Source organism: Mugil cephalus, chromosome 21 (assembly GCF_022458985.1).
Source record: "Mugil cephalus isolate CIBA_MC_2020 chromosome 21, CIBA_Mcephalus_1.1, whole genome shotgun sequence".
Lineage (NCBI taxonomy): Eukaryota > Metazoa > Chordata > Actinopteri > Mugiliformes > Mugilidae > Mugil > Mugil cephalus.
Genome location: NC_061790.1, coordinates 9,538,019 through 9,562,207, shown reverse-complemented (window position 1 = coordinate 9,562,207; position 24,189 = coordinate 9,538,019). Strand labels below are relative to the sequence as shown.

At 47.5% G+C, this 24,189-nt stretch overlaps 1 protein-coding gene across 2 annotated transcripts in view; it reads left to right on the top strand.

Moving 5' to 3' along the window:
• The window catches only part of LOC124999195 (prospero homeobox protein 1-like), a 32,050-nt gene extending 8,717 nt beyond the window's left edge, over positions 1-23,333 (top strand). Inside the window, exons 3-5 of one of the 2 annotated variants that reach the window (XM_047573998.1) lie at positions 2,169-2,276; positions 7,175-7,369; positions 18,344-23,333. In XM_047573998.1, coding sequence (XP_047429954.1) covers positions 2,169-2,276; positions 7,175-7,369; positions 18,344-18,529 — 489 coding nt within the window. In that variant the 3' untranslated portion in view covers positions 18,530-23,333. The other variant, XM_047573997.1, reaches the window with a different exon arrangement.
• Positions 23,334-24,189: the final 856 nt, after the last annotated feature.

Here is a 24,189-nt window from a genome sequence, read left to right as displayed (position 1 = left end):
GCCAGCTCCACTGATGCAGAATTGTAAATATTTCAGTGGCTTTTTTTTTCCTTCTTTCCCCGAGCCTCAGAAGTCAGAGACAGCTTGTCAGACATTTTGCGAGGTGCGTTCAAGTTCACCAGCTCTCGGCAGCATTGTGGAGCAGATGGCTGCTATCAATTTCCTCATTTGTTCACAGTCCGACTCCAAATTTTCTTGTCCTTACACCTGGAATTAGGAAGTGGAGCAGCTATTTTCCTCTCATGACTTTGGGCTTTGGGGAAGTGTTGTGAGAATGATGATGTCTTGTCAGATGTGGCAGGCGAACAGTGGGCCAGCTGGTATGAGCGCACCATCATGACAAAATAATAGCCGCGCACGCCACCCCTAAGTCCAATCACAATTACATTTGCAAGCTGTGAGTGAATTGGAGATGAAAATGTCTCATTAGGAAATATGAAGCTTCTTAATTGGTGGCTGAAGGGAGGGGATACTGTGTGGTAAAAACCCCAACGTCTTTGTCTTAAAATAATTTTTAATTTCAATGATAAGGGGACAGTGATGCTAATCCTAATTGAAAAAGCAAAAACAAATTAATCTAAGTGTAAGTGCAAAGCTTTCACAACAAACAAATCCTACCTTGCCTCGTTGAAAAGGAGCTCTTTTTCTTTTTTTTTTTTCGCAGTCTCCCACTCTCTCTGTCTGAGGATCCATTGTATCCCCTCCACTTGGAGCAGATGGTGTGGTGTGGAAAGTGAAGTGCTGCTCTTTTGGCCAGGCCTTACTGAGTAACACCAGTCTGCCAGGGTTTCCCCCACAAGACCCTCGCTGCGTACACAACTAACTCTGTCTCTCCCGCTCTCTCTTACTGAATCAGACAAAGTAGACGGGGTCTTTAAGGAGCCAACACAGCGTGGTTCAGCATTTGCTGGCTTTGCTGTGTAACCCTGAGGCCAAGGGCAATCCAATCTAGCAGCTGATGCCTTCTTCCCACTCTATAGTTACAGCTACATCTGGACACTTGACTGATTTTAACGATCCCAGCCGCCCCTGAACACCATAAATAATGTCAAGCAATGTATTTTGTCCACTCAAGTGTAAACAGTCTTCATGAAAACTTAGGGCTGCTGCATGTTCTCTGTAATTTAAATCCACGTCTTGCTTCTGCTTGATGAAAACCCTTGTTGAAACAGCCTGGGGTTTTAATATGCAACCCCGCCCCCCCATCCCTGTTCCCTTTTCAATGTCTTATCCTCCAGATTGATATTATCAGATGCATTATACGGCCGTTAATTCACCATGGAAATGGCTTGGGCTGTTCTGTGGCGCAGATGTGTTTCAGCCTCCCCATCACTGGCTGAGTCCAAAGCCTCAGAGCCCCTCTTCTTCTCCTCCTCCTCCTCCTCCTCCTCCTTCTTCTTTTGCTCCTCCAAGGGTTTGGCAGCAGGAGTGAGGCTGGGGGGCAGGGGTGGAGCAGAGGGAGGAGGAGGGGGATGTAATTGAAGGCTGGAACCATGCTATCCCTCAAGGTGCCCCCACCAGCCCATCTCCATCCTCTTCGCTGTTCAATCCAGGCGATCCATTAGGAAGACAAGGCCTCTGACATGTATTTGAATATGGCCCTATGTGAGCTCGAGAAGATCTTTCCACGTTGCTTGGGCCAGTGTTTGGGGCCTATCTCCTAGACCTTGTTTTGTCACTGATATGAAGCCAGCATCACACAGTCATATTCAGGCTTGGCGTGCGCTGTCGCCAAGCCATTAGGCCTTCTTGCCCGTCATTGGCGTTAACTGCTGTCTTTGTCTGTGATATGCAAATGTCTCCTTTTTTCTTCTTCCTTTTTTTTTTTTTTTTTTTTTGGGTGGAGGTTAGCACGGGGTGCAGGCAAAGGCGTTTGCTTACTTTGACTGTGAAATGAGCCTCCTTATGTAAAAGTATTGGCTGTAGTGCTGGCCAGCGTTTTATTTACCGTGACGCTCTCACACCTGATACGGACGATGCTAATTGCAAGCAAATGGCTTTGCTTTGCTGCTCCGTCTTCAGCGCCCCTGTCAAGCATCCCAGCATTCCTGTCTAAAAGCAAATTTGATTGCCCATCAAGATCATATTTAAGGCTACATTTGCTCAATGTATTAGAAGATGTTTCCTTCCAAGCAACTGTTAATGTCCTTGACAGCAGCTATTTCCAGATCCAGGAAGGTCTCTCCCCCAATCATCTGAAGAAGGCCAAGCTCATGTTTTTCTACACCCGCTACCCAAGCTCCAACATGCTCAAGATGTTCTTCTCTGACGTCAAGGTGAGTCCAATCACTCTCCTGATCTTCACTTTAGGCATTTATGTGACTCCGAATTTGTATACTCTCACTCGTTTGCTGTTCTTTTACCATCTTGAAACGCTGATAAATGTAAGGCTAGATACACCTTTTACCTCCGTTGCTGTTCCGTATTTTCGGCGCACTTCTTCCGCATACTTTTTTTTTTTTCCAACGCACCTGCTCTGACAGGGGAAGTTGTGGGAAGATTTGCCAGCTTCAGTTGCGGTGAACAATGTACACTTGTCTGTCTTAAAACGAGGTCCCTTCCCTGACTAACTTATGGCTTTATGCAAAAGATGAAAGAAGAGGAAGTTGAATGAGTTTACATGAGCGAGCTGGAGAGCCTATGAGTATTCTAAAGATAAAGAGCGGGATGAGTAATGGAGGGGTGGAGAGGGCAGAGAGGAGGATGGAGCCTGGAGACGGAGGAGTGGTTATCTGAGCAGGTGTAGGGAGGACGGTTTGACGGAGGGAGGGGCGAAGGGAAGTAGTCCGTTTTAGGGAACATGGCAGGGATGAGTATTAGGCCCGCTGGGAGTTTAATGAAGGAAATTTGGAAAACAAAGCACTGTATGTAAGCTGCACGAAAAACGAGAACGACAACACAATGGCCGTTGTGGTGCCATCGAGTTTGTCCGTGTTGTTGTTGTTGTTTAGTGTGTGTGTGTGTGTGTGTGTGTGTGTGTGTGTGTGTGCCCCTCTTGGACCATACGGAGGGGTAAACACGGTGACAGATCCAGGCCATCTTATTCAAATCAGAAGATAAAGGTTCCCTTTTCCCCCGGCTCCCCCCTCTTGAATGCGATCGCAACCAACCATAGCTCGCGGCACACATTCACTTTCACTGAGGATTTCACTGGGTAAGGTAAACAGGCACATGCTGGCCAAGCAGGTAGGGGGGGACCCGTGAATATTGATTGATAGTAATTTTACTTTTGTTGTTGAAAAACTGCATCAACAACTGATGTTAAAGCTTTTAACAAATTTGCTTCCATGGAGGTGGCCTCGTCATCAGTGGCCTCATCAGATACTTAAACAAGGTCAAGATAGTTAAGGGGATTATTAGTCGCATGGATTTGTTTTCGTTTTCATTGGAAGACAATGGACTCAATCTGTATGTTCGAAGACATGTATGGGAATGAGACTGACGATCTAATTAGATTCAGCCAGCATGGCCTCTTTGCGTGTGGCTGTCCTCAGACAAAAGTCTTCAAGGCTAATCGGGTCTTGACTAATCAGGTCTGGACTGTCAAGAACCTAATGAATGTGGGAAGTGGGTTGCCCTAGCAGCTGGGGGACGCTGTAGCTGTTGTTCCCCTCCATTAAGCTTCTTTTAAGACAATTGTGACTTTCCTGACTTTTGGTGTTTTTAAAGTGTTTTGACAGTTGCGTCACAATGGCATTGTTGGTGCCGCTAATGGCCGTCTATAATATCGTGCCAACGGAGCTGGCTTTAAGACGTCTCATTATTATTGTGGACATTGTTTTGGTGAAGTGTAAATGATTATGACAGATTAATGAACAGATTAGATCAAATTATTCAGTCAATTAATAAAGTCAGCGGAGGTTCTAGCCTTTGAAAAGAAATACAGTGACACAGGATAAATTATGGGCTGTTGCTGTATTTTTCACAGTTTCCTCTAATTTTTAAGCAACTTTAACTCAACACATGCACACCTTGTTTTCGTCGTCCGCTTCTCTGTGCCTTTTTAGCAACAAGCCTCAGTATTTGGGCCAGTCATGTGCAGTGGAGCAGCGGAGGTCAGGAGGGTTTTCCCCTTTTCTATATGTCATTCCTTCTCTTTTCTTTTTTTTCGCTGATGGTGTGGCATGGTGTGTGTGCCTCGGCGGGGCCGGGGCAGAAAGAAAAGCCAGCGGCTGGATTTTGAGTCGCCGCAGAAACAAAAGCCTGCTTTCCAGGGCCGCTTTTTGTGTGCAGTCAGCCAATAGGCAGCCAGAGATTATCTCCCACAATTCACTCCTGCGAAAACAGGAAACGTTGGAAAGCCCTGATGACTGTGAAGGGGCTTACGAGAGAGAGAGGGAGAGAGGGAGAAAGAGAGAGAGAGAGGGGTGGTGGGGGGTGTGTGGTGGTGGTGGGGGGGCGCACAGGCTTCTCTGTCTTTCTGCTCTCCTCTCCGGTTGTTCTGGATGTAGCTTAGCACTCTGAGGTCATCTGTGTGCTTTCTGCTCCATTGTTGACCGCTGTGCCAGAGAAAGTGTTGGCGACAGTTTCATCCAAATACCTTTCAGCCGAACGTCCAAACCGAAACACCAAACTACGCAACACTAACAAAAATAACGTATACACAGACGCGCGTTCGATTAGTTCGGGGCCGACAACCGAAGCACCTGAATGCTTTCGGGCAGGTGACTGATACAACGTAGGCTGCAGATACTTCAGTGCGTTCCTATTCTGGACTTAAGTGTGTGTCTGCGCGGAACATGTGAGCAGAACATGCGTGTGTGTGCCACTTTCTATCTTGCGCTGTTAGCACTAAGCGTTGACCTTTCACAGGCTCTTGAGTGTGAGTGTGAGAAACACGCTTTCAGTGTCTCTCTCTCTCATATGCCTCTCAGCCAGGCGTGCACACACACACACACACACACACACATCCTCATACACACTTAAATGCTCAAACACGGACACACATTCTCCTCACCGCATCTCATGTCTGCGCTGGCTGACCCCTGCCAGCTCTGATTAAGGAGCTGCAGTGACGGGCTCCTTTGAACCGATTCCCTCCTTTTACGCTGAACACACTCGTCCTTAGCTTCTATCGGGGGGTCCCTGTCCCCCACCAGCAACTTAATGAACCAAGACTGCTGGAAGCTGAAGGGGGACTTGCCAAAATTGAATTGCGCTGAGTGCAGTTAATGCGGCCGTAATATAATTCGGCTGCATATACAGTAAATATTGAACCTTTTCCTAGTGCAGCGTCACCGGCCCTAATACATCTTCTCCCAAGCTGTCGGTATAATAAAGTAATCTTTGTCCCAGGTGACGAATGTGTCCGTCACTCCGCTGCAGTGACACCAAAGGTCTCAGCGTGAGCGATGGCAACTCTTTCACTGACTTTAATCTCAGTATGTATCGCTTTGGGCTTGCACGCGCTCAGGTGCACACGCGCTCAGGTGCACACGCGCTCAGGTGCACACGCGCGCAAGCACACACACTCGCATGGATCAACACCAATTCGCTAATGTCTCAAGTTCGCACTCAAATCTCTGCGCATGGAGAAAGGTTTCCGCTGACGCCTTAAGTGAAGCGGCGTCCGCGCCCCGTCACACTCCGACTGTCTGCTGCATTGTACGTGTTTAAGAATAGCCCCCGCGCAGCTGATGCATTTGGAAGTGTCAGTGGTTTGTTTGTTTGACACTCCGATGTCACGACCCCAGCTTGCTGACTGCTCACGTTCCTACCCTCTAACCCCCCACCCTCCCCCTCCCCTCCAGCACCACCACCACCACCAACACCACCAGCGAAACGGCATTGTCCGACGGCGCTGACCTGCACCCACCCTCCTCCCTTAACGCCTCCCCTCCCTCTTTTCCCTATTTGTGCTCACCCTGCACTTTACGACGGCCACCGCGCTACCCCACCTCACCCCCCGACACACACACACACACACACACCCTCCCGAACCCCTGCCAAACAATGTCAGGCGGACTTATTCTTTTCCACTCCGCCATTATGTCATCCGTTGATCATTCCAGAAAGGCACGGCCCACTCCTTTAGCCCCGTCCCACCTTGCGCCAACTATGCCGGCCCCTTCTGACTCGCCAACTTTTTTCGGCTCGGGCCGTCCCGTTCGCTCGCCCTCCCGTCTTCATGTGCTTGCGTGTTTCGACCGCCGTCCCAGATCGCGACGAGTGTGTGCGTCTGTGTTGCCGAACAATAGCCAGAGTCTAATCTCCATGTCAAAACCGCTCTGCCTCCCCAGCGAGCAGTCCGCTCAGCGTTTAGTAGCGTTTTGTCCCCCCTATTCTTCCAGCGCCACAGAAAGAGAGGAGGGGAGGGAGGAGCGAAGGGCTGTGTGTGTGTGTGTCTGTGTGGACGAGGGTGTGGGTGATGGTTAGGGGGAAGCTTTCTGAGGCCAGAAGCAAGTAATCTTAGGGTGAATGGAGAACGGAGCAAGTTTTATTTTGTGATTTTAGGGTTCGATCCGCGACTGACAACTGCGCATAATGACCTCATCAACTCAGATGGGTGTTTAGACGGAGTGCTTTTACTCCTAGGCAGGAAAAGAGCCGGCACCGGCCGAGCCTCTTAAGAGGTTTACCTCGCCCGAATGAGTCCAGCCGAGCGGCACAGATCAGATAGGCGCAGCGCTTATCATTTCTGTCTTCATTTCTTTGCCTCTGTTCTCCTCCTTTCTTCCTGCGCGGGGAGGTGCGGAGAAGGGAGGAGAATCGGGGTGTAATTGGCGAACGGGGTTAAGTACATGTTTGAGCCCCCTGCGGGCCGGGGCGCTTCAGATGATGACTTAATCGTTTTTCTGGTCAATTATGTGTTTGCGGTCTCACCCCCTCTCTCCTCCACCTCTCCCTCCACTCTCAGGGTTATGATGGGGGGGGAGGGAGGTCTGCTCCCTGTGGGGAAGACGAAGCGCACACACACACACTCCACTTTTCTCCACTCGCCCCCCTCCTTGCTTGCTGTCTTACTTAATATCTCTATTATCTTCCCTGACTCGACAACCTGTGCCCTTTTTTTTTTCCGCCTGCGTCCCCCATCACGTCCGGCGTAAAGTGCTGTTCTTTCACAATCAAAGTCAGCAACTTCACACTGTCTTTAGATTTCAAGCTATAGTCGAGATAAAAAAAAGTGCAGGTCTTAAGGAGAGCGCTAACCACTCCCTCTCGTCTCCGATTCCAGTTTAACCGCTGCATAACCTCCCAGCTGATCAAGTGGTTCAGCAACTTCAGGGAGTTCTACTACATCCAGATGGAGAAGTTCGCCCGTCAGGCCATCAACGACGGGGTCACCGGAAGCGAGGAGCTGGGCGTCAGCCGTGACTGCGAGCTCTTCCGAGCCCTCAACATGCACTACAACAAGGCCAACGACTTTGAGGTAAAACACGCACACACGAGGCACCTCCTGCACTTCCTTGCAGACTAAATCGTAAACGCCGTTATGTGCACGGTAAGAAGAGAAGCTGGGAGCAACTGCGGTCCATATGAAAAAACAAAAAAAAAAAAAAAAAAAAAAAAAGATGTTGAATTGCACCTGATACCTCGTGATGCAGACGGGTAGCGTGACACCGTCTCACCGCGTCCTCTCTGATACCGCGCTCGCTGCTGAGTTCAAGTCTAGAACACGTCCTGCAACACTGTACTATAAAAGTATACGATCACTTTTGTGCCTGTTCATGAAAAAAGAAAAAAAAGAATTTACAGATTTACATTTTCATAGAATCGTGTTTTTAGTGCAGTCGTAAAAAAATAAAAATGTGTGAGGAACTGTCGTCTAATGAGGAAGGAGACGCCCTAATTTCCTCTTGACGGTTCCAGGCGGCCGTGCGTTTGCGTGCGTGGGTGTGTTTTTTTTTTTTTTTTTAAAGACTTCCCCCGTCCTCATTTACCTATCATGTGCGCTGAGCCTTTTATATGTGTGTGTGTGTGTGTTGTGTGTCTTCTATCGTAATCATAAATTCTCAGCAGGCAACTTCACCTTTGATACGCTGCATTTCTCACACTTCTGCTTTTGACACCTTTCTTGTGTGCGCATGAAATATTTCAGGATCGCCAGCGCTCTCTCAATGTCAGCTGACAAAAGACCTTTAAACGCCTTGTGTTAAGAAGGACCTGGAGTGAGGTGGATTTTTGTGCGTGTGTGTGTGTATTCGTCAGAGAGATCGAGTCTTGGTGTGTCGGTGTATATATGTGTGTGTGTGTTTTGTTGTTGCTGCATTTCCCAGTGTCCTGTTCACCTCGAAGGGTACAGCCGTCCCTTGGACCGGCCTGGCATGCTGGCAAAGCACTTCTCCAGTGTGTGTGTGTGTGTGTGTGTGTGTGTGAAAGAGAGTGTGTGTGTGTGTCACTTTGAGGGTGGAGGGGGGGGGATCTCACTGTTATCAAGGTTAAGCGTCCTACTGTTTTAGTGAGAGGAAGGGGAGAGGAAGAGGGGGAGAGGGGGAAGAGGGAGATGGATAGATAGGGGATAGAGGGTGAGAGCTCGGAGACAAAGGAGAAAGCGATGGAGGGAGGGAAAAAAGGGAATCGAGGGGGGAATGGAAAGGGGAGAAAGAAGGATAGAAGGAGAGACGGGGGGCGGGTGGAGGGGGCAGAGAGATGACGTACAGGAGCGAAGTGCCCTTGCGAGCGGTGGGAGTTTTGCGAGCGCTCACATTTAAAGTGCTTCAGCCTCTTTCCACGCCTTTCCGTCGATCTCTCTCTCTGTCATTATTTGTCCACTGGGGCTCCTCTGTGTGCACCCGAACACTCGCACACACACACACTTCCCCACATCCATCTTCAAGCCTCTTAAGGGAGGCTTTGAAATACTCTGGCAGGCAGAAGCACTCGTACATATGAGGTCTCAATAAGCACCAAAGTCCATCAGAGCGGAGCGAGGAAAAACTCTCTCTGATGAGTCGCTCACGATTTGGGCAGAAGTCGTTATTTGGGGACAATGCAACACGTTTCAACCAGGACGAGAGTCGCGCATTTCTCAAATGAAGGATTTTAACGCTAAAGCTGTTAGCTGGTCGGATCAAACTATGCTCGCCAAAGTTTAAAAGTGACCTCACATTTCCACGTCACAGCCGCGCACGTTCGATATTAGACAACTATCGACTACCTTGGTCGGACGTACATGAGTAAATGTTAAAGGTCCAACTGAATCGCATTTTGGATGCGTGTTTGGATGTGCGAGCGCCTCAAACTTCAAACGGCGCTGCCACATTTCACTGTAAAACAAACGGGATGAGGTTCTTAGATAGGGTTTGCATGACTCGTATAACTGCCCGCAGAGATTATGGGTATGGAAACTTTCAGGAAAACGGTTTGCAAATGCTAACAAAGAATAAAACGGCACGCACGTAGCAGCCGCCGTGCCTGGCGCCATCTTGTCCCCCCCCCCCCCTCCCTCCGTCCTCTGACAAACCTCTTCCCTCCGAGGTGTACGTTTTGCTGTGGCACCTCACACAAGACTGTCATTCTTCTCCTGGCACCAGGAAGTTACTGTTGAAACTGGCTTAAGGGGAACAGCCCATTTGCATACATAAATGTAAAAATTTGCAAGAAGACAGACAGAGAGGAAAAGAGTGAGAGAGGCCAGGTGAATAAGTCTTCTGTTGGCCGAGGAGCTGCGGCGGTGGAGGAGGGTGGGAAGGTGTTTTGCATATTAAGGTTTTTTTTGCCGGGCAGGTGTCTGAGAGATACAGGAGCTGATTAGAGTTTAGCACAAGGAAAATTTGCCCAGCCATGCAAATTCTAACCCCCCTGACAAACCAACCGCCTTGGTGAGCACGAAGACTCTGCGTGTAAGTGTTTGTGTGTGTGTGTGTGTGTATGTGTGTGTGTGTACGGCTTTCGGTGTGTGTGTGGGTGTTATTTATGTGTGGGTTGTGTGTTTTTTTCGTTGCGCCGTTTGATGTCTGTGTGGGAATGACGTGTTTGTGTGTGTTACATATGTGCACGGGCGCACTTGTTATGTTTTCCCGTCTTATATGAGTGATTGTGTGTGTGTGTGTGTGTGTGTTTGTGTGTGACTCATAGAGGTAATGTGGAGATGGAAATGTACTGGATGTGTATCAGGATGCCCCCAAGGCCCTTTTCTGTGGATCTCTCTCCCCTTTCTCCTCCACCTCCTCCACCACCACCACCACCACCACCACCTCCTCCTCCTCCTCCTCCTCTTCCTCCCCTACCTGCTTGCACCACCACTTGAAACAGGAGCCTACGCAGATTCAGCAAGCACACACTCGCACACACACACACACACACACACACACACACACACACACACACACACACACACACAGAGTTTTCCCTTTGCCAGATTCTGCATCATCAAAGTTCCATCCACCTTGGTGGCGTCTTTGGAATGAATATGTCCTCTGTTTCAGTGATCACACACACACACACACACACACACACACACACACACACACACACACACACACACACACACACACACACACACACACACACACACACACACACACGTCTGTGGCCTTTCTTGTTTGATGCTAATCTGCTCTGTCACTGTGCTGGCCTAATACGCTCCCCATCTCCCTCCCAGCTCCTCTTTTGTCGCGATTGTTTCCCCCTTTTCCTTTCATATCCCTCCTCCCTCGTTCCCTCTCGCCGTTCTCTCTTCCTTCTGTTCCCTCCCTCCTTTCATTCTTTCATCCTCCTTTTTTTTTTTGCATGTCTTCCCCACCCCTTCCCCTCGCTTTTTTTTTTCTCTCTCCCCCCATTAGGAAGTTTTAATGGCATAATTGTCACATTCCTTCTGGCACAATGAACACCAGCAGTAATTAAAGAGCTTGCCGTTAATTACCTAGACCCCGGCTCTTCTTTCCTCTTTTCTCAGCACCCCCCTCTCTTCTTCCCTTTCTTCTCCGCTTCTCATTCGCTCTGTCCGTCGTCATCAAAGTCTCCCAAAAACACACCCGGCCTCCCAAAGCCTTGACTTTGAGCGAGCAGCGCTTTCATGTGAGGACTCAAGTGAAAAATTCTCGCTTAGTGTCCTTTTCTTTTTTCGCTCGGTCGGCCCCCTCCGTCTGTCTTTGAACCCCCCCACCCCACCACCACCCCACCCCAATGACAACACACATCATCTTTCATAAGACAGGAATGTGTGTGACCTGGTAATGGGTTAGAAACAGAGAGGGTGGGGTGGGATGATGGGGGGGTAGAAGTAGGGTCTCATAAAGAGGCAGTTTTATGATGGCTCTGGGAAACTCTCAGATTTCCATAAGACAGACGAGGCCAAGTTTTCTCTGTCAGTGACCACTCCTCCCACAGAGGACGTACACACACACACACACACACACACACACACACACACACACGCACACACGCACACACGCGTGTACACACACCAAGGCATTTAAAGAGGAAGTCCCTATGATCTCTGTGCGAGAGGGAGGTGCCAGCGAAAGCGGTGAGAAGCCTTCGTCTGCACACACACATGCAGGTGTCATGTGTCCTCCCTTATCAGCTGCTCTTTCTCCTTTTGCAAAGATGTGTCACCCCTTTTGTCTCTCTTCCTCTTTTGTCCGTCCATCCTTCTGTCATCCCCATATTTGAATTGATAACCCCCCCCACCCCCACCCCCTTCATTATCCGCTCTATTTGCCATTTTCACCCAAAGTGACGGAAAACTTTGGAAAGTCTCATGAAGCAGTCCTGCTCCCCGAATCGTCTGCCCTCTCCCCCATCATCAGCCCTCTCCCTCTCCCCTCTTCCTTCCTTCCTCCAACTTTTCCTCCTGCCCGCCTCACCCTCTCTCCCTCCGTCCCGAGCTCCCCGTGTCTCTCCAACTCTCCATCCATTACCGGAGCCACAGAGAGCCGAGAGCAGATGCTGTCTGTCCAACCGCCGTGCCCCATAGCATTGTGTGCTTCACCTCTCCTTCCCCCCTCTCTCCCTCGTTCCTCCTCTTCACGTCCCTCTCGGGGCTCCATTTGTTCTCCACCCAGAAAAGCTAATGTCTTTTTTCTCCTCCTCCTCCTCCTCCTGCTACTGCTGCTGCTGCTGCTGTTTCCCTCCCCATCTTGCGCTCCTTTCCAGTTTTCTGCCCACATCAGACACCGTGTGTGTGTGTGTGTGTGTGTGTGTGTGTGTGTGTGTGTGTGTGTGTCTCTGACCCAGATTCGACCTCAGTGAGTCTGAGGTGAAAAGGTCAGAGATCTCACACTGGATTCTGGATGGCAAAGACAAGACAGACGCAAAAACGTGTGCAAACGTACCTTAAAAAAAAAAAAAAAAAGAAAATGTAAAAACACAGCCTGTTCACACAACACAGGTGTGGTGCTTTTACCTCTAGGGTTCTCTTTGAAGAACGATTGAAGACAAAAAGAGGTAGAAGACAGTCGGAGAGAGATGAAAAGCTGGCGGTATAGATTTAGGTCCACACCTGCCAAAAATACAACCAGTACGATTTGCCAGTGGGTTTATGTCGACACACACATATTTTCTCCCCTCACCCTCTTTCTTCTTCTTCTTCTTCCCCCCTCATATCTACGGTATCTCCTCCCGTTAAGGCCCCAATGCAACAAACATTTAGCGTCCGTTCTCATTACATTTGCATGGTAAATGTAAAGCGTGCACGGCAAACGAAAGCGTAAAGACAAACGTCTATTCAGTGTCTGTGAGCAGCTATAGACGCCCTTCACAGAGATCACGTTAAATTTGGTTGGTGGACAATACACCTGCTGCTACGCCAACACAATGGAGGAGACAGGAAACTCACTTGTGGCACATTTAAAAAAAAAAAAAAAAAAGTCCCTGCCACTACACATAATTCACACAGTAGACACTTTCCACTCTAAGAAAACAACAACCCCTTAAAGCCCCTAAAGGAAATGCGAGCGGCCGTCAACGATAATCCAACATAGTTTAATATTTTAATGCCAACAAAAGATCTTAATTAAAATATTCCTACAGATATTAGCCCCGACGTTCGCTGTGCTGCGAGTGCCACTAGTGTCATCTCCAACTTGTCTTATGGCTTTTTAATTCTCCGAGGCGTTGGAGACGGAACAGAACGGAGCGGCCGGATCATCTGCTTCCCTGTGAATAGCTGGGGGCTACTAAGGACCCCCGTTTGACGTAGCCTGACAGGTCCTTTCTTCACCGTGGCAGTGTGTGTATGTGCACACAGAGATGTGAGCATGCGAGATTTAGATTTATTCTGCGCGCTGATTAAATGACCAGAGTTGTGTGTGTGTGTGTGTGTGTGTGTGTGTGTGTGTGTGTGTGTGTGTGTAGAGCCTGGGGCAACGGGGGCTAGCGAGGAATCACTTAAACATAAAGAACTACATGATCCCCTCTCTCCTTTCCTCACCTGCTCACACACACACAAACACACACACACATCAACTTATTGAGCTAGCTTGTTTTTCCAGCACTATACCCACCTCCTCCTTTTTCTTCCTCCTCCTCCCTCCTTCTTCCCCTCCTCCTTCTGTCCCTGGTCACCTTGCGAGGGGCAGCCTGCTCTGTGGCACAGCTGCTGATTATGTCATTATTTCTGGACCATTTTGGTCTCCGTCCGTCAGTCCGACCGCGTGTGTGTGTGTGTGTGAGAGAGACTAATGAAGCGTGGCAAAGGGACGCATGCCAAAATGACCAGGGCGTGCATCAGAGCTGCAGATGTGTCAAAGCAACCTCCCCCATTCTCCCAAACACACACTCAAAACACTTCCTATTCCCCCCCTGCTGGTGCCCAACTCCCCCTCCTTCAATCCAATCTGCAGTTTATTATTTTTTCTTTCTTCTCCCGCCACCTTCTTCCCTCACTTGCCCTTCCATTCCATCTCCTTCGATCATCCATCCATCATACATCCTCCCTCCTTCGCGGCAGCTCCTTGCTCCCCGTCCTTTATTGTTTCGCCCACCCACACCCTCCTACCCTTCCCATTCTTCCTCTCCCTCCCTCCCCCTGTTCTCCTCCTCTCCAGATGTCCTGTTCCTATCTTCCAGACTCCCTTGCTCCTTTCTTTGCCTTCTGCCTCCTGTGCGCTCCGTCTCTGAAAGCTGCGCTGACTTCCTGACCTCCGGAGGCCCTGTTACAGCGCTGCGTGACCCCCCTCCCTTTCATTTCACTGGGTTCTCTCAGCCTGAGCCCACCATACAAGCACAGACGATGAATTTTTAAGTCTCTCAACAAGGGCCGGACTGTGATTTGAAGCTTCCCCTGCTGCTTTACACATTACGCCTATCGCTGGCTCGCCACAACCCCCAATATCTATAAACCGAGGGAGAGCAAGAGGAGAGCATGTAGAAAGAGGGTCTGATATGATATGAATCCTCAACCCGCGTGTCAAAAGGGGGGTGGTGGGGGGCAAGACAGGAGATGGGATAAGAGAACGACTTCATCAGTGCATTTGACCCTGTCCTGTCCTTGACTCCGCGGCGGAGGTGCACCTTGAGAAGAGCCCATGTGACGCTAATGCTCGTGCACACACGGACGGCCACCGCACGTACATGTATACACGGCAGCCCCTCAAGGCTCCCATGTTCTCAAGGCTATCAGTGGAGTGAGGGTGGCTGATGTTTGCTCAGCTTTGAGACCCATTTCCCGTCCCAGCGGCCGTCTCAACAGCGGCGTCCAAAACCCTCACGAGGGGGACGCTTGAGGAACTGAAAGACGTCCGCAGGAACTGCGCGGTCGCGAAAATGAGGAAAGCGTCGGCACTTGAGAAAGACGTGATTTAACTCGGGACCCAGCGTGGCTTTTTGGCTTTTTGCGCTTGGAGCCGCTTGGACTCCTCGGCCGTGGCAGCGTCTTATCAGCGGGACAGGGGGTTGGGGACAAGCGTGGTGAGGGGTAGGAAGAGAGGGGACATGGGTTGTGTTTGCCTAAAGTGACAGTGTGGGCCAAGGGCTTATCAAGGCCTTTGTAGATTATTGATCGGAGCAGATACGTGAGGCACGGGGTCCTGTGTGTGAGTGCGCGCTCGGGGTTCGGAAAGCTCTGGCTTGACTCACTCGAATGTCACGGGCCTGCTGAACTTCAGCTTCAACTCCGGGGCAGTGTTTTGTCAGGAGGACACCTCAACAAGACACATGAGATGACCCCGTCTTTGCCGTTACAAAATCTATAACTTCACACACACACGTTCACACGCGAATACAGTGGCCGAAAAAGCATGGGAAGTGTTGTTATTCCCAGGCTGGACTGGGGTTAGGAATTAACCTGGCCAGCAGTGGGGGCTTATGTTGTGTCCCTGCATTTCATCCTTCAAGGCAACAGCTTGCGAGCACACACACTGACTTAGACACACACACACACACAGATACACACACACACACACACAGCCTTATCTTCCAGGGTCTTGTCTTGTTTGGCTAACACTGTGCAAATAGAAGGTGCAATACATCTCCTGACAGTTCCCAAAAGCAATGTGGAGAAACACGCTGGTCAAACAAACAGCCAACCCTGAGTCACCGAGAGAGGAGAGATTTCTCAGGCTTTACCGAAACACAAGCAAAAACACACACACACACACACACACGCACACACACACACATGTACATGCGCACACTTGAGCACAGTGTGCGTAACAGTAGCCTTTATTTGAGGGCTTAGGCCTCTGGCTACCTTTTTAAACGTTTGTCTAAGCAGTCTTAAGACAGGGGCTGCTGCTGTCGGAGTGAATAGCTCCCAGCGAGCCGTCCACAGGCTCCTTTTGTCCTCCGTCATATTTTATTATCTCATCAAAAAGCAGGAAATCCGATTCCCTCTCTCTGAAAAAGAGCTTATCCTTCTGTCTCAAAGCAACCTGTCACGAGAGAGAGAGATGGAGAGAATGGGGGAGAGGGTAATGGGGGAGAGAGGGAGAAGTGGGCAAAAAAAAAAAAAAAAAGGAGTGATTAACCGCCTCATTGCTATCGGTCGCCCCTTTTCCCTTTCCTTTCTTGCCCTCGTCCTTCCTTGATCCTTTCGTTGGTATTTACCCAACACGCAGCACAATGCCAAGGTTATGGAAACGCAGCTTTATCTCTTTTGCTGATTCCCTTCTCCCTTTTTTCCTACCGTCTTCCTCTTTTCATATTGTGTTACACAGGATGAGAGTAACAGTAATATCCCTTTTCATGAGAGCTTTTGTTTTTTTTTCGTGTTAGTTTTTTCAAACCCCGCGCCACCGTCTGTCATTTGTCAACGGAAAGTTAAAGTCAGTGAAGATGTCAGACCACACAGAAGCCAGTGCTGTTTCCTTCACACGCCAAAAAAAACCCAAATTTGAAAAGTTGAGCAAAAGTCATAGTGTGGACGCACCGTCAGTCCCCTCGTTCACCTTTTCCAGGCATCCCTCCCCTGTCCGCCTCTCTATTTTGCTGCCGCTCTCCATCCCTCTCTCCTCCCCTCTTTGTACATCTGTCCTTTAATTTTGGACTCTGCTGAGAAGTTGTTAAAAAGCCCTATGAAATATGTATGAAGGATTGTGAGCCACGCGATTGGCCCCATTTACCGGACAGCCGAGCGAATGAGCGGCCACACTGGATAATCCCCCACAATGCCTTTGGAACAAAAGCCCAACAGCTGACCCTAGAGACACGGAGAGGGAGAAAGATGGGAAAGGGGGGTGGAGGGGGGCGGTAAGGGAGAATGGGAAAAGGGAGGGGGCACAAACAGTTAAGGCTCACTGGTGGTCAGGAGGCTGCTTGCTCGCATACGCGACTCACATGTAGTGGCAAAACAAAGGCTTACAGGACAGGAATAACTCCCTCTGTTCTGCTGCTCCACTCCCTCTCCTTAGACTCTTCTCACCCCTCCTTTTTCTCTCCCTCTCTCTCTCTCTCTCTCTCAGCCTCCCTCCCATTCTCACTCTCTCAGTCAAGAGGATCTGAAATACCAATACCCTTTTCTCCTTGACATTGCTTTCTCCTTGCAGTCAGCGTTTTGCTGTCCTTTTATAGTCAAAACGTCAGGAGAAATTCCATGCAGGAATATTCTTAGTAATGCGGCACTCCCTGCATCCAGCGGGCCAGGGCGCTGCGCTGCGCCGCTTGGGCCCCGTTACCGAGGTCTTTTGGGAAAAGCAGGGCGCAAGCGCTCACCGTAGATGCACCGTGGAGTTGCCCCCGCGCCAGGGTCATTGTGCCAGTATTCCAGGAATGACAAGCAGCCCAAACAATGAATTATATCCACTCGTATGCCACGGGATGGGAATTCAATATTTGGGGAATTGGGTTAGCTAGTTGTGTTTTCTCTCTCTCTCTCTCATAGCGCGCAAGCTCCTTATTCACACCTTTTCACCGGAGCAATGGATAGAGATATGCACGCGCACACACCAGACACACAGGCATCTTAGCCTCCATTCATCACCCCGAGGGGGGGCGGGTGGCCGTCCCAAGTGTGTATAAGTGTGTGTGTGTGTGTGTGTGTGTGTGTGTGTATGGGGGTGTACATGTCCATCGGTGTGTGTGTTCCAGTGGCCACTAACCTTGCTGTGTCCTGACACTCCTGATGAGTATCTGCAGGACACTGGAGGAGAGGAGCGGAGTGCGCACTGTCAGGCTTTTGGGCAAGCTGCTGCCGTATATATATATATATATATATGTGTGCGCGCTACAATATGTGTTTGTGTGCGAGCGTCGAGGGAGGCGGGCAGGGAGACAGTCAGCATTATCCAAGCAGGTGACCCCTGAAGGCTGCGTCGCCCCGGAGCTTTGAGTCGAGGAAAGAGACTCAGCCAAATACACCAGGGTGGCTGGAGCGTGTGTGCAGCGAGCATTATGTAGAGCTCTGTCACAGTACAGGATGTGTCATCTCCTTGGCACAAGGAGGTGTGCGCGCTGGTGTGTGCGCTCACGCCTGCAGAAGCGTGTGTGCGTGACAGAGTGTTGGCTTGGGGGAAGGTGTCACAGATCTTTGCCAGACTAATCATCTCCATGGTGTCGGTGAGCGCTGCTGTCAGGGACACTAAAGAGGCGGCGTGTCTCCCCGTTCCCAAAGCATTTAGTACTTCCTCTTTCGCCAGCACCTCTCTGTCGCTCTTCAGTCAGATCTGCTCTCTTGTTTGGTCACAGATTTACAGTGGGACCCATAAACATGTCACGCTCGCCATGTCGGCCCGGGAGGGAAGTGGGAGGTGTGAGAAACCTGAGAATTCGCAAGAAGTGACTTTTCTCAGGCCGCCACCTCAGCCGGCTTTTACGGAAGTGGATATCGAAGAGATGGGAGATTTACGGTTTTACATCCACTGTGAAAATACGAACAAGCCAAGGAGCAGACAGCGTTGAGGATGACGCAAAGGCGGAGGGGTTATAATAGACACTGGCATCAGGCGTAATTCCAGTACAAATATTCCGAACAATTAATCCGTCTAGATGATTAACCACTCCCTTCCTTTCTGTGTCCGTGAAGGTCCCCGATCGCTTCCTGGAGGTGGCCGAGATCACACTGAGAGAGTTTTTCAATGCAATCGTGGCCGGCAAAGACGTGGACCCATCCTGGAAGAAGGCCATCTACAAGGTCATCTGCAAACTAGACAGCGAGGTCCCCGAGATCTTCAAGTCCCCCAACTGTCTCCAAGAGCTTCTACACGAGTAAATCTCCTCCTCCTCCTCCTCCTCCTCTTTGCTCGCCGCTTTGCGCTTTTATTTTTGTTTTCTCTGATTTCCTAGAATTTCAAAATGATATCCTTGTTTTATTTTGCCTTTCTCCAATTTTTGACTTCCTATTTTTTTTTTTTTGAATGTATGAAAGTTATGGAGTAGCATTCCCGGTCTGAAGCCTACAGTATGTGGCAGTTCCTAAATGACCTAGCTATTGTGTTGTTGTTCTTATATTACAATGGTTATTATATGTTTTGTTTTTCTAAGATTCTGAATTGAAGAGACTCTAATCTTATTGGGTTTGTTTTTTTTTTTGTTTTTTTTTTCTTTTTGGACCGTGTGAACCCTCATCTGTTTTTTGATCAACACTAAGTCCTCAGAGTGTGGAAGGAGTTCTCATTTACACTAATAAGAACATAGGCTGGGTTCCCTAGAGACTTTCCTCAAGGCACCGATGGGTGCCCCTTTCAATCCACAGGGTTTCCAAATGAACTGTCCCCGCTAAGTGCAAAGTGGGCGCCCAAAAGACAGTGCTACGTCCCTAACAGGGCAGTCTCACACACACACACACACGCAAACTCACACACAGATGCACACAGAAACAAGGCCTGAAGAGGTAGTTGACTGGACTAAAACTGGACTTGTGGTACTGGTCTTTGGGACTTGGACCGGTTTCTAATAGCTACTGAGCTCTACCATTTTTTGAAGTGTGTTTTCCCTGCAAGTAGGGCATTGTGTTTATTGGGTGTACATTATTATTTTTGATTACTACTCTTACTGTTGTTGTTTATGATTATTATTTGTCATTACTGCTTGCTGAAGATTGGCACTTCAAGATTTGTTTGTCCCTTGATGCCGTTGCAGAAAAAAACAATAAATTATTGCTATTAATATTATTCTGAAAGATTTTTAGATTCCAAAATATTTCCACCCCTCCAATTTCCTATCCTCCTCCTTACTCTCTTTTTTTTTTCAACTAGTCCGTCACTGAAGCGGACTTGTTTCGTTGTTGTTGTGGCCGGGGCTATTCGGCTGGATTCTGGTTTGAATCGAGGGCCATCAGAAGGGTTTTCTCTATGTACCTGACCAGTAATGAGGAAAAAAAGAAGAAAAAAAAGGGGGGGTCTGCAGAAAAACATGAAGTAAAAATGCAGAAATATAGAGGTGATCAGAAGGAGTGTGGCTTCTTTGCTTTGTGATAGCCGTCTTTTAAACGGCTATATTTCCATAGCTGCACGACCTGTGATGACGAAACTGCTCCTGCTGGAAGAGCACTTGTTCATCAAACTGCACAATTCTATTTATGTAACAAACATACACGATAATTACCGCATTTTTGTGTCTTTTTATAGCACTGTTACCTTAGCAGAGATGAAGTCGGCCTGTATGCAGCAGGCTTTTATTGTAATTATACTATAAATGGTGTAAATGACATACTGAAGTTACTTCAATGGCGGATGATACTTGAATATATCAAATTTTGTGGCAATCTAAGCACGCTACTGCTCAGACAATAGACAACCGAACACAAATGGGTAGAAGCACCGCAAGAGAGGAGGGCAAATAAAGACGTGAATAGAAGCTGAAACGCAGACGTTCGTTAAATCGGGCTTCAAGTGAAACTTCCCCCGCGAACAGCGCGCACACTTACTTTACACACTTAAACAGCTCCTTCCCTCCACGTTCACCTGCCCGTGAGTGATCTAGCTCCTCTCTCAATGCAACAATACGAGGTCGGAGGTGAGCACTCACCCCCTGGGGTAGACGGAGAAGCTCTCAGCACTACAAAGAGCAGGGACAAAGGCGCAGAGCGAGAAGCAACGCGCACCTGAAGCCCCCGCGCGCCGTCCCGCCGTCCCACACACTGGCAGCTTTTAAGAAACCCAAAGTGTGATCCTGTTCGAAGCCACCGTGCCCGATTTGTTAAACGGCATTCCTTACACTTTAACCTGAGAGTCCAATCCCAGATTTTCCACTTGAGCTGTACATGTGTATATCTATTTTTTATTTCCACCACCCTCTCGGGCTTTTTCAAGATTTTTAAGAAGCGACTGGTTGTTCATTTGACGAGTTAGGGCGACGGGTGGAACAGTTCCTACAGTGCGTGCGAGCTGGCGGTTGATCTCACCTTGGCGACATTAGCTTATAGTGTGTCTGCGTGTGTCACAAAAGATCAAAAGGGGCAGGTCGCTTAACCTGCTGACTTGTCTGAGCGAGACAAAGCGCCCGACAAAAGGAGGCAGAGAAAGACAGAGAGCTACTCCCTTCATTATGTCCCCCCCATCTCCTCCTCCCAGGACAGTGTTCTTCTTAAGATCCGGAGCCCTGAGAGACTGAGTCGGACACTTTTCTCACTGAAGGACGGGCCCGGCCCTGCACGTCTCAGAGTCTCAAAGCATCAGCCAAGGGCTCTAAAGCGTCACAGACAAAAGGAGAAGGGAAAGGACACTTTTATCTGATGCACAGATTATTATCGTTCCCCACCCTCCTCCGCCTTCCCCGCAACTACACCCTAAAGTTAAAGAGTTCCTGAAAAGGTTAATTCAGGACAATGGAAATTTAAAGGAAAAAAAGGAAAAAAAAAAAAAAAAAAAAAAAGATTAGCGAGACCTTAATACGGTGTTGATGATATTTTTGCCACATTTTTTCTTCTCTGGGGACGTTTGACTTTTAGGATAACATTATTGAAATACATATATAGCCTTTTTTTAAATAATTGTAAAATATAAAGCTATGGGGGAAAAAAATATATACAGTAAAAGTAGTGGAAGTTGTTTGAAAAGCACTATTAGAAACTGTTTCATAAAAGAAATCTCGAGGGTATTTTTAGTGACGGTTTTGTTAAAAGTCTGTATTCTGGATAAGTGGTAGATTAGGAGCAATAGTGGTAGTTTTAATTTTTTTTTTGGGAGGGGAGTTTGGGGAGGGCAGATTTTTGTGACCAGTTTTTCCTTTTTTTTGGTTTCTTTACATTTTTCTAATGTGCTGAATGGCTGTCTTCTTGAGATCTGAAAAAACAAAACAAAAAAAAAACTTGGAATACATTTTCAGAGTATGAAATATTGTTGTTGCTACTGTAAATACTGTCGGGCAAAACAAAGAATAGCTGTACAGTTTTTTTTTTTCTATTATCAGTTATCAGAGCGGGGTGAAAGCGGGTTTAAAGCGACAACAACAACAAAAAAAAGTGTGGAAAAAAGAGAAAACCCCACTTTCCGACTGCACTCTTCCACGAACCTACGGAGTTTTTTTTTTTTTAAAGCTTTTCCCCCTGCCATGCCTTTAACGGGAGCCTGCTTCCCGTCGGCAGTGCCCTTGAAGTTGCACCAGCATCCCTTTTCTTTCATTTATTTCCTGACATTAGACTAGCGGTGGGGGTGGCGGCGGTGACATCGCGGAGCGTCCCGGCGGCAGTCTGCGGACCCCGTCTCGTTCCAAAAACGGGGGCAGACGTCGTAGCTCTGGGTTTGACCCGGGAGAAAGACGGGGAACTCGTTGTCATCAGGAGACTATAGTGCCATGGAAGGGGGACACGTTGTACAGTGACAAAAGACTGAGGACAGAAAGAAAAATTATTTTTTTTTTTTGTTTTTGTTTTTTGGAAAAGGTTGGGTAAAATTTGTTGAATTCCTGTACGCTTTGCATTATGTGTGTGTGTGTGTGTGTGTGTGTGTGTGTGTAGACGTACTGTACATGTGTGTCTGTGCGAGAGACAAGACCGATTATGAGAACCTGTGAACCAGCGAGTGACACAATTCTCAACACTGTGGCCCCTCCCCCACCCCTGGGAGTACCATCCTGACATGTAAATGATTCTCATTAAGCGTTGGCAACATGTGTTTGGTGTGTGCGTGCGCGTTCCGATAATTTCCTCTGATCTGTTTTCTGACCTGTTTGAAAGAGGTTTTTTGTTTCTCGACGCTTTCGGTAGTAATTCCTTTTTTTTTTTTATTATTACTATTATTATTATTACTATTATTATTATTATTATTATTACTAAACTGCTCCTCTTTTATTGTAAATATCAACGATGTGGACTTACAGTGATGAATACTGCCTTTGTATAACTTAGCAATATGTTATGTAAATAGTGTTTTGTTGAGGCTTTTTGTATGACATTATATTCGATTCTAGTGCAGTAATTCCAACTGGAACGGCCATGAATACAGTCTGAATAGTTACACAGGTTGTAAAATAAAAACTCATGACATGGCTGCTTTTTTTCTGTTATTGGTGTCTATTTGTCTTGCAGATTTTGTGTAATTTATTGGTTTAATTTATCCTAATTTATTTGATGTCATTTTCGTTTTATTATTACTTTTTTTTTTTTTTCAAACAGGGAAGGCTGTACCGCATTTGAATACGTAAAAACCAACTTCAAAAGATTTAATCCTCGTCGACTTAAAAGCGAGTTTCACAAAATAAAAAAATAATAAATTTAACGTGCATTGACGGAAATGATGAACGGAGATCTTGGCAGCTAAATGGAACAGTTTTTCTTTCTCTTTCCTTTTAAATAAAGGTTGTTACGTTTGACAAGGGCAGAGGGTGGACTAGAAAGCTGAAACTAGTTTGCAGCAGTTTTTTTTTTCTTTTTTTTTGTATTTTCTCTTGAGATTTCTTTCCCCTGTATTGCTTTGGCCCAGCCCAAAAAAAAACGACAAAAAAAAAAAAACAACCAGTAGTCAAATTGCCTTTCGTGCCTTCACCCTCTATGAACTGAATGTATGTGCAGTATATATGCAAGCTTGTGCAAAATGAATAAAAAATTGAAATAAAAATGAAAAAGAGAGTGGGAATTTCTGACTGCTTGTGGTTTGTTGTAATTATCTGAAGATGCAGATCATTTATAAAGATATGAGAGGAGCCTCTGTATTTTCCGCTTCACTAACAGCGACGTGTGTCTTTACTGTTTCGCTCCGGTCCTGTTTGACAGAGCTGCCCACTAATGAGGGGTTTGGCTGCAGAGCTCCATCCTCCCATCCTAGTTCTACAGCAGTCGACTGCAATCGCCCCCTCATCGGGCGAAACGCAACCATCTCCTGCTCAGACACACACACACACACACACACACACACACACACACACACACACACACGAACAATGAAATAATCTCCTCAATTAGAGGTGAATGAAGACCTTAAATGAAGGCTTTTGTAAATAAAAACAAGTCAATTAAAGTTTGGAGATTAATCTGCAGTTATTTCCTTAATAAAATAAAATAATAATAATTTCACACAGCTGATCATGTTGCTTGTTTTACTCAATATTCAAAAAAATATTAGGATGAATAAATGCATCAAAACCTAACAATTCAGAAGGTAGAAACCACATTTACTTTTCTTTTTATTTGAAAATATATTAAAATTAATGCTATTTAATTTGCCGATAAACTAATCAATTAATCAGCTGCAACCAAAAAAAAAAAACTGGTGCAAAATTCATTTAGTAGAACCCAACAGTTTAATTCAATCCTGTTATTTCCTTTGTGAACAATGATTACCCACGAAACAGATTCTGCAAAACGTGACACCGCTCGTCACGTTCCCGTATATTTTACATTTTCCTTTTTAATGCCGGCGAGTTTAAGAAAAATACACCTTTAAAAGGCTGGTGGTTTGTTCCCTCTGCGTCATTTTTCTGTTTTCTTACCAT